The 16,033-nt window shown below is 34.6% G+C and overlaps 2 protein-coding genes and 1 long non-coding RNA gene across 4 annotated transcripts; 2 read left to right on the top strand and 1 right to left on the bottom strand.

Moving 5' to 3' along the window:
- Positions 1 to 1,219: 1,219 nt before the first annotated feature.
- LOC137734205 (uncharacterized) lies at positions 1,220 to 1,618 on the top strand. The gene has a single exon (XM_068473508.1). The coding sequence runs from the start codon at positions 1,220 to 1,222 to the stop codon at positions 1,616 to 1,618; it is 399 nt and encodes a 132-aa protein (XP_068329609.1).
- A 2,225-nt stretch (positions 1,619 to 3,843) lies between these two features.
- Positions 3,844 to 6,660, top strand: LOC137733457 (uncharacterized). The gene is made up of 3 exons (XR_011068488.1): positions 3,844 to 3,885; positions 4,894 to 4,917; positions 6,560 to 6,660. It is a non-coding gene; the product is annotated as an uncharacterized lncRNA (long non-coding RNA).
- A 4,954-nt stretch (positions 6,661 to 11,614) lies between these two features.
- LOC137735394 (cytochrome P450 714C2-like) lies at positions 11,615 to 15,158 on the bottom strand. Of its 2 annotated transcripts, none has more exons than XM_068474818.1 (5): positions 14,793 to 15,158; positions 13,607 to 13,833; positions 13,231 to 13,472; positions 12,649 to 13,021; positions 11,615 to 12,247 (listed from the first exon to the last, which is right to left on the bottom strand). In XM_068474818.1, exons 1-5 carry the CDS (start codon positions 15,109 to 15,111, stop codon positions 11,822 to 11,824), a joined length of 1,587 nt encoding a protein of 528 aa, XP_068330919.1. In that variant the 5' UTR covers positions 15,112 to 15,158; the 3' UTR covers positions 11,615 to 11,821. The 2 variants fall into 2 exon arrangements, with proteins under 2 accessions (XP_068330919.1, XP_068330920.1); XM_068474819.1 differs by lacking the exon at positions 14,793 to 15,158 and adding an exon at positions 14,355 to 14,697.
- Between the last annotated feature and the right edge of the window lie 875 nt (positions 15,159 to 16,033).

Below are 16,033 nucleotides of genomic sequence, written 5' to 3'. Positions count from 1 at the left end.
AATAAATTTTTTAGTAATTAAACTTTAAAATTAGAATTTATTTTTCTTAACGGGTCAAAACGGGTTACCCACGTGTTACCCGCGTGTATACCTGTTAAGTACCCATTATTAACGGGTTCTTAACGGGTCACCAGATAATGACCCGATTAATTATCGTGTTGATCCGAAATCCGTTATTTTCGTGTTGTTTTCTTGTCGTTTCATCATGTTGTGTAAGAAACTGCCGGGTCTACTTCTAACCTTTCCTTGCAGTTTAGCATCTAATTTTTTGGTAAGGTTTGGAAAGGATAAATAAACTGATAAAGTATGATCACCACCCTCCTTTCACTAACAACCTATTGGTATAATTGGGCTTCAGAAATATTAACTTATTAGTTGGATAAAGTTCATATATATAGTTGATTCATACAAGCTTACTAGCTTGTCAGGCACACCCTTTCTGTACCATGTCAGTTGCTTTTGTTTGATAATGAAAGAAATTAAAAAAGGGTGGGTAAGAAACCAAAAATGATGTGTGAAAATCAGCCCTAAAAAAAATTGAAACACAGGTGTTGCAAATCTATGTGCCCTACCCATACATATGATTGCAACTACACTGCTGCAGAAACACAACTACTGACACGCAACTAGTGTTGCCCAAAACAAATCCAAGGACCAAATCCAAATGGCATGTAAACCTGGGGACACTTGAAAGCCCCAACAATTCCATGCTTAAATCTTTTCAGATTGAATTCAAGGGCATCAGAGCCCCAGATTTCAGGCTGTTGCTGCAGTACTGGGACTGGAATCTGAATGTTTGTTCCTTTCGGAATTACAGTGTTGTTGAGCTCAATGCCGTCAAGGGCTTGCCTTACAACAAAAGAAGCTTTGATGAAAAGAGACTGAGCCAACTTTTTTTTAACCAAAAACAACCATAAACTTTTATTTAACCAAAAAGACTTGAGATTTAACCTTCTATTTAGGCCTAATCGAATAAACGGTTCCCGTGGTGATAAGGTAATTGGAAAGTAGCCCCCGTGGTAAAAAAAAAATTAGGATTTAAACCCTCGAGGTGTAGTCCGTTAGCAAATTTAGTTCTAAATGATTTTTCCGTTAAATGTCTGTTATATGCAAGGGTAAAAATATACATTGATGTGTGCCTTGTTCTTCCTTGTCTCCTTCCTCGTCTCTCTACTTTTTGATTACTTATCACCACGGAGACCGTTTATCCGATGTGTGGATGGGCAAGGCAATTAATAGTTCGAAGAATTTGGATGTGGAAGGGCATGCCAATGGAAGGGAGCTGCTTTACCATGGAAGTAGAAGACCCATTAGGACCAGGATTTCGGAGGGTAGGGATAACCATGATGGTATTGAGCTATCCGGGCCGGATAAGGATGCCAGGGATTGGAATTGTAGAGGGACAAGTGGGGATAGAATTGGGAATGAAGGAAGAGGAAGGTGTGGGGAAGATGGGGTTAGGGTTTGGCTCAATGGGTTAGGGTTAGGGCGGTATGCGCAGGTGTTCGAAATTCATGAGCTGGATGATGAGGTATTGCCCATGTTAACATTGGAGGACCTCAAGGATATTGGAGTTAGCTCCCTCATCTGCGTCTTTCCACACACCCAAGGGAGATGAGGAAGCTAGCTTCGATAATGTGAATGAGGGAGTGGGCAAACCAAGCTAAGTTCGATGATAACAAAGTCGGGGAATGGAGCAAGGAAAAGTTCAGGGAATTTGAGTCACGCATCAAAATACGTTTTTACCCTTGTATTTCACGAACATTTAACAAAAAATCACTTTTGGACTAAATTTGTTAACGAACTACGCCATAAGGGTTTAGATCCTAATTTTTTTACCACGGAGATTACTTTCCGATTTCCTTATCACCACGAAAACCATTTATCCGATTAGATTACTTTCCGATTTCCTTATCACCAAGAAAACCATTTATCCGATTAGACCTTCTTTTTATGTACCAGCCCTATAAACTTAAAAAACATGAGCCAAATTACCCGCAATAAAATCTATTTTCATAATTACCCCAACAGATCCTAACCGAAGCCCGTTAGCCAATTCACAAATATTATGAGATAATTGCTAGCCGACCCAATAGGCTCTATTTATTTACTTTTATTTCCTGCTATTCCCCTCCATCAAACCCAACAAGCATTAACCCACCATCTTCATCCTCTCTTTTCCGTTTCTCTCTCTACGTATTCGTCTCCTTCTCCCTCCGCCATAACAATCAGTTAGCCACCTTCTTCCAGAATCGAACCCAAATACAAGGCTATATGGATCTCAAAGAAGCAAATGGTGATTTTGAAATGAGAAGTATCAAATTTAATGAAAATTTAAGTCTCAGAGGTCATGAAAACAAATTGAAATCGACAATATTACAGAAAAAGAATGTAGATTCTTGCTTAACCAGTGCCTGGCTCGAACTAGGAAACTAGTCTTATATCCATTTTGAAATATAGGCATAAATATCTCAAGAATTCCTTCAATTAGTACGGAATTTAAACCATGCATCCATTTTCTAAAGTAAATCAAGCATGCATGATATTGATGATAGATTGAATTGAATCATTTTATTGATGGCGACAGTGTGTAACATTTTTCGAAAATAAAAATGAGGGGAAAGGTGATGATCGAGTTCTTTGCAAATTTGTGTGACAAATTCCAAGAAATGAAAAGGAGATTAGTGGCAGATTTTTGCAGATTAGGAGGAAGAGAGGGGTGATGAGAGAATGGGAACCCAGACTCACCTAGAGAGAGAAGGTTACAGCAATGCTCGTTGTTTGTTGGTGTGGCACTCTCGCTCTATATTTTTAATTAAGAGGTTTAACAAAACACTTCCGATACTGTTCACTTTTAACGAAAAACCACATTTATACCTTTCCTGGTACTATTCACTATACCTTTAAAAATGATTTTTCATTAGAAAGGAAATTTTTTTGAATTAGTTTGTCTTATTTTTTATGAATTAGGGAGACATAACAAATGCACACTTGTAATAGAAAATAACCCATCTGTCACGTTTATATGGAGAATGTACCGCAAAGTTTTAGAAATAGTGTTTATATTGTTCTATTCCATAAATAGTGTGGGGTATTTTGGTTTTTTAATTTCTTGCCTTTTCATGTTTTTTCGTTGTTCTTCTCAGCTTCTCCTGCTCTCGCGTATCGCTTTCTTTCATTTTTGAACCCTTGCTATGTTTTGTTTTGCTACCATTTGCTCCTTTTTGGGTCTGCTGGTGTGCGGTTACTTTGTTGGGGGAAAATTCATCAACCTGTATGGGTTATTTGGGTTGGTGCATTGGGTCGACAGATTTTCAACTTGCAAGAGCTAAATTCTCCTAGTGAGTTGTCTGCGTTTCTCATTACAGGTCTTTGGTTTTGTTTTCTGTGGTTTTCAATTATGCGAATGGGTTTCCTGTTTAGGTATGTGTTTTGAAAATTTGGGGGTTTTATTGTTGTCTTAAGTTTTTGGGTATGGGTTTTCGATTTTGTTCCGTGTGAATTTTTTCTATGCTTTTGTTCTTGGTTTCGTTGGAAGCTGATCTTGGGTTGTTTGGTGTTTTTGTGTGCAGGTTTGGAAGCTTTGTGTGTATTAAAGGTGAGTGTTTTTTCGTTCTCCCTTTGGGGGTTTTCCAGAGGTGGATGTTTTTATTTTTGTGTGTTCTGAGTCCTGATTCAACACCATAAGATAAATGATTAATAATAATTTTTTTATGAAGCCCCATTTGAATCTAAAGTGAGTAGCTTTGCACACAGACCTTGAATTTATACATGAAGAACGAAGTTTTATATTGGGAATCCATGATTTGTTTTTCTCCGTTTGTTGTTCCTTTTGATAGGAAGAGCTTGGTGAAAAATGGTTTCCTCTTTATTTTCATAATTGAGGTATGCATGTATTCGTATGCATGTATTCGTACTTTTCTTTACCTTTTCTTCCTTTTAATTTTTTTTGGTAGAAAAATGATTTCTCCTAAGGATTTGAAGCCTTGGTAACAGTTTAGTTGCTTTATAAGATGAAAAATACTGATTGAGAGATGGTTTTGCAGTTTTATGGTCAAATTTTTGTTAGAAATTGCTGTCTGAGATTACTGTCGTCTCAACATTTGTTTTCTTATGATTTCTAGGCTTTTAGATTAAAATGTTAGCTTTGATACCTCGAGTTTTCAGGTGTTTTCCATGTAGATGAAACATCTAGCATGATAAAGATCCAAGTAGATTGATCATAAGGGTATTTTATTTTTTATATTTTTTATGTTAACATTTATTATTCAAATAAAAAAGCGACACAAAAAATTTATGACAATATTACTTCAGCTATCATCGCTAATCAATATCACAATGTAGTATTATTTTCTTCATGTAAATAAAGATAGATTTACCTCTTTGTTAACTATTGTGCTTAGCATTTTTTTTAAAAAAAAAATTATATATTCATTTTAGATAAAGATTTTGTGAGAAAGTACTAATATTTAACAGTTGGAACTGACTCAAACATGGCTTCTTTCTTGCTCTGACTTCTGAGGGGGAAAGCAGGAATTTAGATTATGGAATCCAAGTTTTTATAATGCACTTTGTGGAGAATTGATTTTAAACGAGGTGGTTAGATTTTTTAAAGGTCATGCAGGTTTTATAAGTGTCAAATGTTTGAGATGCAGTGTTGTTTATTTGAATCCTTAAAAGTGTTCTTCATTTAAGTATCTTTTTGGCTGAGCACGGTGTTCGTTTTAGGTGATAGGTTTGATGACAGCGAGATTTAATTCATATTTGTTTGAGTAATTTGATGTTCAAAATTTATATGCTGGATGATCATTTTAAGAATGAACTTACAATTTTCCTTTTGTTTTAAGTTTCGTCAAAGTCTGAACTTCGTTTTTTTGCTGCTTTTATGTGCAGGCTTGGAACCCATGTGTGTTGAAGGTAAGTCTTTTTGTCTTTTCTGTTTAAGCCTTATGCTAAAGGAAATTTTCTACGTTTCTGTGTTGTGAAAGTCATGTGTAGTGTTGTGTTTAGTTTTTGTTTGGTGTTTTAATATAAGATGTCTTTTATTGGTAATAAGCTTGGTAATGGTAAGCTTATGGTTGTATTTGTTTGTAAGAAAATGATTTTAAAAGATGTCAAGTGTTTGACATATGGTGTTATTGTGGGTTATTGGCTGAGTAAGTAATGACTGCCATCAGTGGTGGCAAAATGAAAGAAAGGAAACACAGAAGAAATGGTGTATTTCAATGGAATGATGACCTAATTTGTACACACACACACACACACACACAAAATAAAAAAATAAAAAATAAAAAATAAAGAAAGAGAGAGAGAGATTGGTGTTAGTATGTTTTTCAAGAGACATAATATTTGTAAATTGATATTTTATAAATTATTATAGAGATTGTAAAAATAGCTGGAGACATATTTGTATCAAAACGAAAGAAAAGTGTATGTGCACCTATTTATAATTAGCATGGATCAAGCGTTTTGGTTGTGAAATTGTGTCCTATTGGTCTTTCTTTCCATTTATTGATGATCAAATTTTTGTTTTATTTTTTAAGCGCTTCCCACTTTAAACATCAGCTGAGGAATTAGCTTTACTAACGTTTGCAAACTGTATGTTTCATACTAAATTAACTCCCAAGGTTGCTCCTATCATCGTCTGAGGTATTTAGTTTTTAATTTATGCTAATTTTTATCATATGTAACTCCGAACTGTACCTACATTTGTTTGTTTAAATTTGTCCATGTTCCTGTTGTAACAAACTATGTTTAAGTGGTAAATCCTATGATTGATAAAGCAAGTTCATTTTTCTTTTGAACTTGATAATATTGTTATCGATTGAGTATTACAAGTTTTTTAGCTTTTTGACACCATATATTGTTTGTTTGTTCAAGATTTGTAATTTTTTCTGTGGTGCATAGTGTAAACAAATAAATGACAACTCTTCAGTTTATAACGTTATATTTGTGGATGAAAATAAAAAGAAGACTTTATGCTTATGTCACCCGAAAAAGATAGTAATCTTTTGTTTCTTTGTTAACTTATTAAAATTGACTTAGTGAGTGTTTTTCTTTTTGGTTTATGCATTTGCAGTGTGGGAAAGTACTTGATTATCTGTTTTCACCCTGCTTTTTCCTTCCTGGACAACTCATTGACATTTTTTTGGCACTTTTTGTAAGCAATGTTTTAGTGTTTGTAATAGTTGGTTTCTTCTTTAGTTAGCCTTTTGCTGATTTCGTAAAGTGTTGTGTGTTTGATAATAATTATGTATGTTACCTATTAATGTGTGTTCGTTTATGCTACTGTCCTAATTCTCAAGTGTATTTCTTTGTCAAATTTAGTTCTTTAATTGTTTTTGGTTGACTTATTTCTTTTCGAAGTTCTTCGTGTTTTTGAAGTTACACTTTTATGATGTGGTTATTGATTTTGTAACAGTCATATTGGAAATAATTTTCATGGGTTGCTGAATTAGGAATGAAAAATGAAACAAATCAGTCCTTTCTTCCATATTTGTTTTCAAATTTGTCTTATCATGATTCTTAAGTTTATAAAATTTATATTCTCTTTGAGCAGGTTAAATGGAAACCGTGAAGGTGACCCCTATTACTGAATTGCGTGCCTACACTAAAGCAGACAAAATAAAGCTTTGTCTGTGTAGAATATGGAAATCAAACATTCCTGAAATTGTTCATAAATATATACGTGACACTATACTGTGTCTTGGTTGATGAAACAGTGAGTGGTCATTGTCCTATAATTTTAATTAGGAATTTTAACAGTAATAGTTAAGTCATTGGTTTTTTTTTTTTTTTTTCATCTATTACTTTGTTAATTTCTATTTATGTTTTTATATTACTTTTTCTATTTCATTTTTTTGTACGTATAAAGTGCTTTATAAATTTTACGTATTTTAAGTGAATCTATTTAGCTATTGTGCCAATTTAACCTCTCTGTATCAAAAAATAATGTTTTTTTATCGTTTGTTTGCTAATTACCTTTTTAATTCTGCTCTTTCTCCCTCTTTTTTCTTTGTTTTTTTTTTTTTTTTGGGACATAATAAGAACAATGCGGTTGAAGCTTCTACATCAGACATTGATTACGAAGTGGTAGCCTCAAAGATTGAGGTCGGTGATTGCTATGAAATCATGAATTTTCGGACAATCAGGATTAGAGGGCAGTATAAACTTGTGCCGCATAATACCCAAGTTATATTCACTGCTAAGACAGTGTTTAGAGAACTCTCTAGCGTCTTTCTGCGCATTTGTAATGCCTCAAAATTTTATTTTAGAAAATAATTTCGGTGATAGGCCAAATTAAACTCTTGTTTATTTAACTACCGTTAATCAAAATTGTTTATTTAAATTTCTTAATCACTCACAAAATCTATAACCAAAATTTACTTACCAAAAACATAAGATTAAATTTTCAAATTAATCACCAAATTTCTTTTCTTAAATCAAATTCCCAACAAAAAATTAATCTCAATTATTTAAGGCTGCATCTAATCCCTGTTAGACTGCCTACTTACCCTTGGGCAAGATCAAGTCTTTCGTAGTTCACCAACTTTTAAATGTCCTGAATTCTTATGAAGAACCCAATGTTTTCTTTTTTGGATATCCTTCGTAGTGACGCTAAAGCCATACAACTCAATGCTTGCAATTAGTAATCACAACATCAATACCAAGTAGTTTATGATGTCTCATTCAGCTCCATTGTTTGAAATAAACTCAACAATGTTTATTGGCACCATAATCCAAGTTCGAGACTCTAACTCTCAAATGTAAGCACACTCAACTCCAAAACCCTTCGTTTATCAATAAGCGTAGATCTTTCCAAATATACAAAAACAAGCACATAATATCAAGTTAGAAAGTTGACAAAATCTTTTCCTGGAAAGTATTGAGCTTCTTGTACCTAATTAAATGGACCAAGATTCAAAATTTAATAGTAAGGAGAATTTAGGAGAGAAGATAAATGTTGACAATGTGAAGCATTGAATTTCCCAGGGAGATAATTCCATCATATGCATTACTAAATTATGCGTTCTTGTCTCCTTCGTCAGAATTACTATGCTAGAAATAAGGCAAGCAATAATTCATGCCAGTTGGTCTTGCTCTAAGGATCTTCTTGGAAAATAAAAATAAAAATCTAATTCCAATTCAAAACTGGTACAAGGATTAAGGAATTAAAACCCTTATGATGTGGGTATAAAGTATAACAAGATGCCCAATAAAATTCAAATTGATTAACAAACACAGATGAAGGGGATGTGAATTGGAGAATTGTTGCCTTACCAGCTTAGCATCCAAATCTAACCCACTCACAACTTCTTACCCCTTCCCTTTTCTTCTTTTCTCCTTTCCTGCTTTGCCTCTTTTCTTCCCTTCCCAATTCGCCCGTGCTCTCCCCCTCCCCCTCTCACAGCCCTTCATGTGGCAATTTCCACCAAAACACACCTCCAGCCAAATCTGGAGCTTTCCAGATTCATGGAAAAATGACTATTTTGCCCCTACTTCGTTCATTTCTAATTTATTCGTTATAACTCCGTTTGTCAAACAGTTTTTGCCTACACGCTCGTGGAATCGTCCTCTATCCAAATATGTCAAGAAATACAATAAAATATATGAGGATAAAATACATCCTCATAAAATTACGTTTAGTCAACTTCCACTTATCGAAATTTTTCAACGTAAATTATAATAAATCCTAGAAACAAAATTCTAAAACTTCTCTAATCAAATTTTCATAGCCATAAATCTATTTATTCTCGATTTACTCCACATATTCATATATTTTAAATTTTCAAGGTATTACATTCGAGCCCCATTAAAATAAATCTCGTCCCCGAGATTTCTACCATCTAATAACGAAAAGGAATATAAAGCTAATCACACCATTCCATTTATAGTGAATAAAATCATAACCTTAGTCTACGATCTTATAAGAGCTTGCAAGGTTTCTCCTTTCACCAATGTGGGACTCTTTTATCTTCACTTTCTCACACGTCCCCTCACCTGTGACGAATTTTCAAGCCAAACACATAGACAACACGAATTGACTGACATGGCTGCTCTAATATCATGAAGAAAGTTGAGATTCCACCATAAAGTCAATTGGCGATATGGGGAGTAGCCCAACCGATAAGCCCTTGCAATGTTTCTCTTTTTACCAATGTAGAACTCTTTTACCTTCACATTCTCACATAATCTTTCTCTGGTGTGACCAAATTGTGCCGCTTGAAGATAGAATGCCTTGGCCTAACAGTGGCTTGCGATCTTTCGATAACAGGTAAACAGGCTTCCCTAAGTTCAAAGATGTGCACATGCTAACTTCCTTCACCATTTCTAAATCCGTAACGCTTAATTGTGGTATGCTTCCTGTTGAATAGGTGAAGTTTGGCCCTGCCACCAATATACATACACCAGATAAGCATAACAAAAGCACAATTTTTAAGCAAAATCATCCATAAGACTGCTTAAGTGCTTATTTCATTCATCTATCAACTAACCAACCAATAAAATGGAATAATTCATAATGCTTTTAGAAGAACGTGCATTTGAATGCTAAGTACCTTTTGATCCCAATAAAAGCCAAAATAAATTTACGGGTTATTAGACAAAATGGTCCATAAGATTTGCATGATTAATAGAAATGGTCCCTGAGATTGAAAATCAATAGAAATGATCCCTAAAATTGTCCACTATACATGATTTTGATCCTTCCGTTAAAAATGATTTTGGGCAATTTTAAAGCCTTGTAACTCAATCGTTTCTTAACCATATTTGACCCATAATATATCACAATGAAGATAGGAAAGTGTAGCATACGATTATACCGATTTGGTGGCCCAATGGTTGCCAGAGATGGCGGGAAAATAGCCTGAAAGGTGACTAGTCCGCGGGAAAACTGGAAAACTCGCCATAGACTAGGTAAACTTTAAACGTTCATAACTTCTTCAACACTCAACTAAATCAAGTGATTCAAAAACGACAATAATACTTGTTGACGAGACGAAGAGAATGGTACCTTTTTCAAAGGCTAACTCAATGTGGTTTAGTCGGACAACGGCTCGAAAGTGGCTAACCATTTTCGAGTTAGCCACTTTAGAGCAGTTTTCTGACCCAACCACGGCGAGTTAGCAGTAAAGAAAGATACCATTCTCTTTGTCTCATTGAGAAGTATGATTTTCGTTTTTGAATAACCCGATTTCGTTGAGTATTGAAGAAGTTATGAACGTTTAAAGTTTACCCAGTTTCCAGCGAGTTTTCCAGTTTTCCCGTGGACCAGTCACCTTTCAGGCTATTTTTCGGCCATCTCTGGCAATCAATGGGCTTAAAAATAGGTATAATCTTGTTCTACACTTTCTTATCTTCATTTTGATAAATTATGGGTCGAATTTGGTTAAGAATCGATTGAGTTACGAAGATTTGAAAATTGCCCAAAGGGTTTTTAACAGAAGGACCAAAATCATGGATGGTGAACAATCTCAGGGACCATTTCTATTGATTTTCAATCTCAGAGACCATTTTTATTGATTATGCAAATCTCAATGACCATTTTGTATAATAACCCTAAATTTACTCCTTTCATATTTTTAGTTTTAGACCAACACTAACCAAGAGACAATAAAGAAATTAGGCTGACAGAAAAAGGTGTACCGTAGTCATTTCGTCATTGCACCACATGGGAAAAGCGTTGAAGGCTACTCATGATCAATACAAAGATGGTGATCCATTGATTCTGTAGCCGATGGCTTCTCCATCGCCTTGAGTTTGATGCTCTTCATGTCCAGGATATTTCCAAAGAGAATTGATGAAGGAGAAGGCCCTCTAATTCCTTGCTTCCCAAGCTTTGATCTTAGCCTCTTTGGCTTTAAAACCAAAAATTCATAAATGTATAACATTAATAGCAAAAGCCCACCTAGAAACACTGATACTATCATCCATCCTTGCTGCTGCCATTGTTTCTTTCTTATTTCTTCCTTCATTCTTTGTTTTGGCAATCCATAATATTATTGTATTTAAAAGAAATGGACTACTTGTGTTATCTTTTACTTGTTTGGGGTCTTCTGATATTCCTTATATCTAGCAACCATTTGTTTGTTTTATGATGTTAAGTGGCACCCTCTGGGGTTTTGTTCAAATATATATAGAATTGGAATCTGAATTATTGGACTTCAGAAATACTTATTTGTTAGGTGGGTCAAATCCATATATGTAAAATTGATTTTTAACATAAAGTTACTACCACAACCATTTCATCTTTCATCGCTTAAACACATGTAGCCTAGTATTATCCTCCTAGGTTCTTGTATGCATATGGATTCTTAGTAGTTCTTGTAACCTTTGACCCTCGTAAACGCATGTAACCTATGATCAGATAGATGATTTACAAGGAAATCCTACCTCCGATGACTATTTGGCACGGTGACATGCTTAGTCTCCACTTTTTTTGGTGTTGGTAAAAAATATAAAATCTGTCGTTGCCAACATACTTCGGCATGTGGCACCTCTTAGAGAAGTCATACTTTCCTCGCATATAAAACTATTGCGACCCTTTCAAATTTATCTAACCTATGATCAATATGAATGAGTGTAACTTATGATCTCATAATTTCTGTCCTTATAATTGCAAGCCGATAGAAGGACGTCTTACCTAGATTATGAACAAAACAAGCTTTTTCACCGAACAACTTCTGTTATTATTCTGCCAACGAAACATCATCGAACATACACCAAAATAAAGTAATAACTAATGAAATTCATCCAACTTGAAAGACATCTAGATAACTTCTTGTTTCGACGTTTACAGTGAAATACAGAAACACAACTGCTGTCACACTCTCTTAAGATGGAGAATTACTCCATGCTCAGGTTCAATGACCAACCTAAAAGCTGGCGAGTGCTGGTATGCCGGGGAGAGTGAGAAACAAAACTTGGAAAGAATAAGAGACAGAATCACCTTCAATTCCGTCATTGCTAAGTTTTTGCCAACACAAATCCGAGGACCAAATCCAAATGGCATATAAGCCTCAGGAGACTTGCAGGCAGCAACGATTCCATGCTTAAATCTTTCCGGATTGAATTGAAGGGCATCAGGGCCCCAGACATCAGGCAGTTGCTGCAATATTGGGACTGGAATCTGAATGTTTGTTCCCTTGGGAACCACGATATTGTTGAGCTCAATATCTTTGAGGGCTTGTCTTACAATAAACACTGCTGGTGGGTACAGGCGCAAGGTTTCTTGAATCACCATATTCAACTGCCAACATATATAAATGGGTTTAACATGTAGCCTATAGACTCAAGCGATCACCTCGGTGAAAACTTTTATGAATCTGTACACATATAGTAACATACTGCATGCGTTCATTATCTAAGTATATATGTTTTATTAAGTATTGCTTTTATTACTAGAACTAGTCCCTATAAATACTTTTTTGACTAATATTCAACACATATTCACCGCCTAACATGTGCTTCTTCAAGAAACACTTGAGCTAATGTCATGATTGTCATCCCAACGTTTATCTATTTTTATATCAAACCCTATAAAGAGCGCATTTAGCAGCACTGCAAAAAGAGTTTGAAACAGGATCATTAAAAGAGCATCTGCAGTGATTAAAATACATAAAGATTTATTGTGTGTGTAAAGTAACATACTGTTTTCATGCTTCGAAACATATCAGCATCTGGAATACCATCCCTGAAAATTTCAAGCACCTCAGCACGGACACGAGCTTGCCACTCTGGATGTGTAGCTAACAACATCAAGCTCCATGATGCTGTGACCGCTGTGGTTTCGTGGCCAGCAAAGTAAATACTTTTGCAATTATCCACTATGAAACTATCACGGGAGTAACCTGAAAATAGGTTATCAGCATCATCATAATTTTTGGCCCCCTCTAGTATCATTTGCATAAGGTCCTTCTCATGAGTAGCTTCAGTACTGCGTTGCTTCGCAGCCTTTAAGATCATTGAGTGGATCTCTTTCTCCAATCTCCCTATCTGTCTGTTGTTTTCCGTTGGCAGGTATCTAGCATTTTTTGAGACATTTAATTATGAAAAATTAGTATGATAAGGATCGAATGCAGAATGCAGATATAGTCATGAATAAGTATGCCCCATGTACATAGTAAAACTATTTGAACTAGGTGCTTCAACTGATGAGATCTAGCACACAGATGAGATCATGCCAATATGCAGTATCATGAACATTAGATTTCTTGTAACAAATAGATACACCTTGCACCAGGAACCCCAATGTTTCCATTCGACATGATTTTCTGAAGAGTTCTGAGCTTGAAAAAAATTTCTTTCCCTTGTAAATAATTACTTCCAAAGGATGCTCTAGATATGATATCTGCTGACAAGCTTCTCAAATAATCATCCACTCTAAAGACTGAACTTCCTCCCTCACTTTCGATTTTACGCTCCCAGGATCTTACCATCATTGTTGTAGAGTCCACCATCAAATCCACCATACCCTTGAAATTAAACAGTGAAGTTGGATCCATTTGATTATAAATAAAATACACGAAAATGCATCATAAAAAGCATGCATCCAAGTGATATCTTACATTTGCAATTACTTCTTCTAGTGTGAGATTTAGTGATTCACCTTAACCTTGTCAGAGTAGAACTCAGGAGCAATAATCTTTCTTTGGTGAGACCAAATCGGGCCGTTTGAAGATAGAATGCCTTGGCCTAACAGAGGCTTGCGATCCTTAGACAATTTGTAAGCAGGCTGCCCTAAGTTCAAAGATGTCAGGCTAAGTTCCTTCACCATCTCTACATCTGAAACACTTACATGCTGAATGATTCCAGTTGAATACATGAAGATTGGCCCTGCAACCAATACATATATAAAAGATTCGCATAAATGACGAAGATTTGGGTAGATTTCTTATTATCTGCTTAAACTAAAAGATACTAGTAAGGAAGAGCACTCTATTAAATCAAATTACATCTGCAAGAGTACTTGTTATATTTCAATGATCATCTGACAATCAAAGTACATATATGTGTACTACCATTTGGTCCAAAGAAAAGGAAAAAAAAATTCTGGTTAATTTTAGCAGGACTTCTTATATTTCAAGTCGTAATTTTGGATTGCTCTTGATCCTTATAAACTCTGAAATGCTTTTGTTAATGTCTTGTAATTTATTATTTTCTTGTAACTTAGGATAGATAAATATGAGCTTTGAGAAATTAATTTGTGCACAATGAGATGCATGGGATAGTTGCAAAGTCTTTTGTGCTACATTCTCCAGTCTTCTGGTCTCGTGTATGAATATCTACGATATATCAGTTAGAGACTTGCTCTAGTCTAAATTGTCATATTAGAGCATGTACGGTTGGAGAGTTACCTCCAAGATTAATGAAGAGCATTGCTCACTGCCGAAAGCTGTGAAGAGCAGATTCTCCAATTTTTCATTCTTTTCTTTCTTACCAACCATATTGAGCATTGGTCTTGAACTGTAGGTGAATTGGGGCTTTGGTCCTGAACTAAAAAGTATTGGTTCCTGAATGTGCAGCAATGGTCATTTTCGCTAACTCTGGTTAGAACTGTGATCCCTTATTTACCCCTTTAAATACGTTATTGTGGACAAAAGTTCTAACGGTGTTTCTCAAAAGGACCATTGCCTGGCTTTGTTGCAGGCTCGTAAACTAATACTCATGGATTTTTAGTTAAGGACCAAAGATCAAATTGAGTCAAAATTGAAAAGGAGTACTCCAATTTTCTCTGAGAAATAAGCAACATCTGAGAGTGCAAAATTTAAGATATTGACAGAAATGGGATTTACCATATTCGTTTCGCCATTGCACCAGATGAGGGAAGAGGGTTGAAGGCCAATCATGATTAATGGAAACACGATGGTCTTTCGAGATTGGATTACCACTGGGTTCTGCAGCTGTTGATTTCTTCATCACCTCGAGCTTGAACCTTTTCATGTCCGGGATATTTCCAAAGATAATTGATGAAGAAGGAGGCCCTCTGATTCCCTGCTTTTCAAGCTTTGATCTCTGCCTCCTTTGCTTTAAAACCAAAGACTCATAGAGATACAAAAACAGTATCGCAAATCCACCCAACAACATAGATAGTATTATCTTTGCTGCTGCCATTGTTGTCTCTTCCCTCTCTCTGTCTCTCTCTCTTTCGTTCTTTTTTTCTCTTTTCTTTCTCTCTCTCTTTCTTTCCTTCTTTCTTTCTTTTTTTTTCTGCTTTTCTATTTCTTTTTCTTTTTCTTTTTAAAAAAAATGGGAACAACGCAAACCACATTTGTCCTCTCTCCTTCTTTTCTGCTCAGTATATGTTTTTTGAATCTTCCTAACTCAAACAACTCTTTTAAATTTTTTGGCAAACAAGAAAACAATTCTTCACTTGTTCAATTCTCGCTATATGCAAATTTGACTATATTATTGCTAGTTTATTGTGAGGCTAAATCCATCATCTCCTCTCTAATTTAAATAATGTTGTTTTTTTTAAAAAAAAAAAAGATTTTTTTAACTTTAATCATTCAAAAAGATTGAAATTTAAAATAAACATGATGTTAGATTACATATTGATTATATTCCTTTGATGTGTGCTTAATTCAAAATAATTAATGTGCATTTTATTTAATATCTCCCAAAAGATATTTAAATTTATTAATAAACAAATTTTAATTTGTTTTATGACCAAAAAAAAGTTTTTTTTTTAATTTATTATTTTTATTTAACATTCTTCAAACTTGAAAACTCAATTAATATACCTAAATATTAGTACCAAAATGTATGTACCGAAATATATTATATTAAACTAATGTATTTAAATGTTAGTACCGAAATGCATGTACTGAAATATATACATCGAAATGTATTATATTAAATTAATGTACCTAAATGTGTATGCCGAAATGTATGCACAGAAATGTTAGTACCGAAATGTATTATATTGAATTAATGTACCTAAATGTTTGTATCAAAATGTATGTACCTAAATATATGCACCGAAATGTATTATAATGAATTTAATGTACCTAAATGAAGAAGACAAAAGACATTG

The sequence above is a fragment of the Pyrus communis genome, chromosome 5 (genome assembly GCF_963583255.1).
Source record: "Pyrus communis chromosome 5, drPyrComm1.1, whole genome shotgun sequence".
Taxonomy (NCBI): Eukaryota; Viridiplantae; Streptophyta; class Magnoliopsida; order Rosales; family Rosaceae; genus Pyrus; species Pyrus communis.
This window is presented reverse-complemented; position numbering and strand designations above follow the sequence as displayed.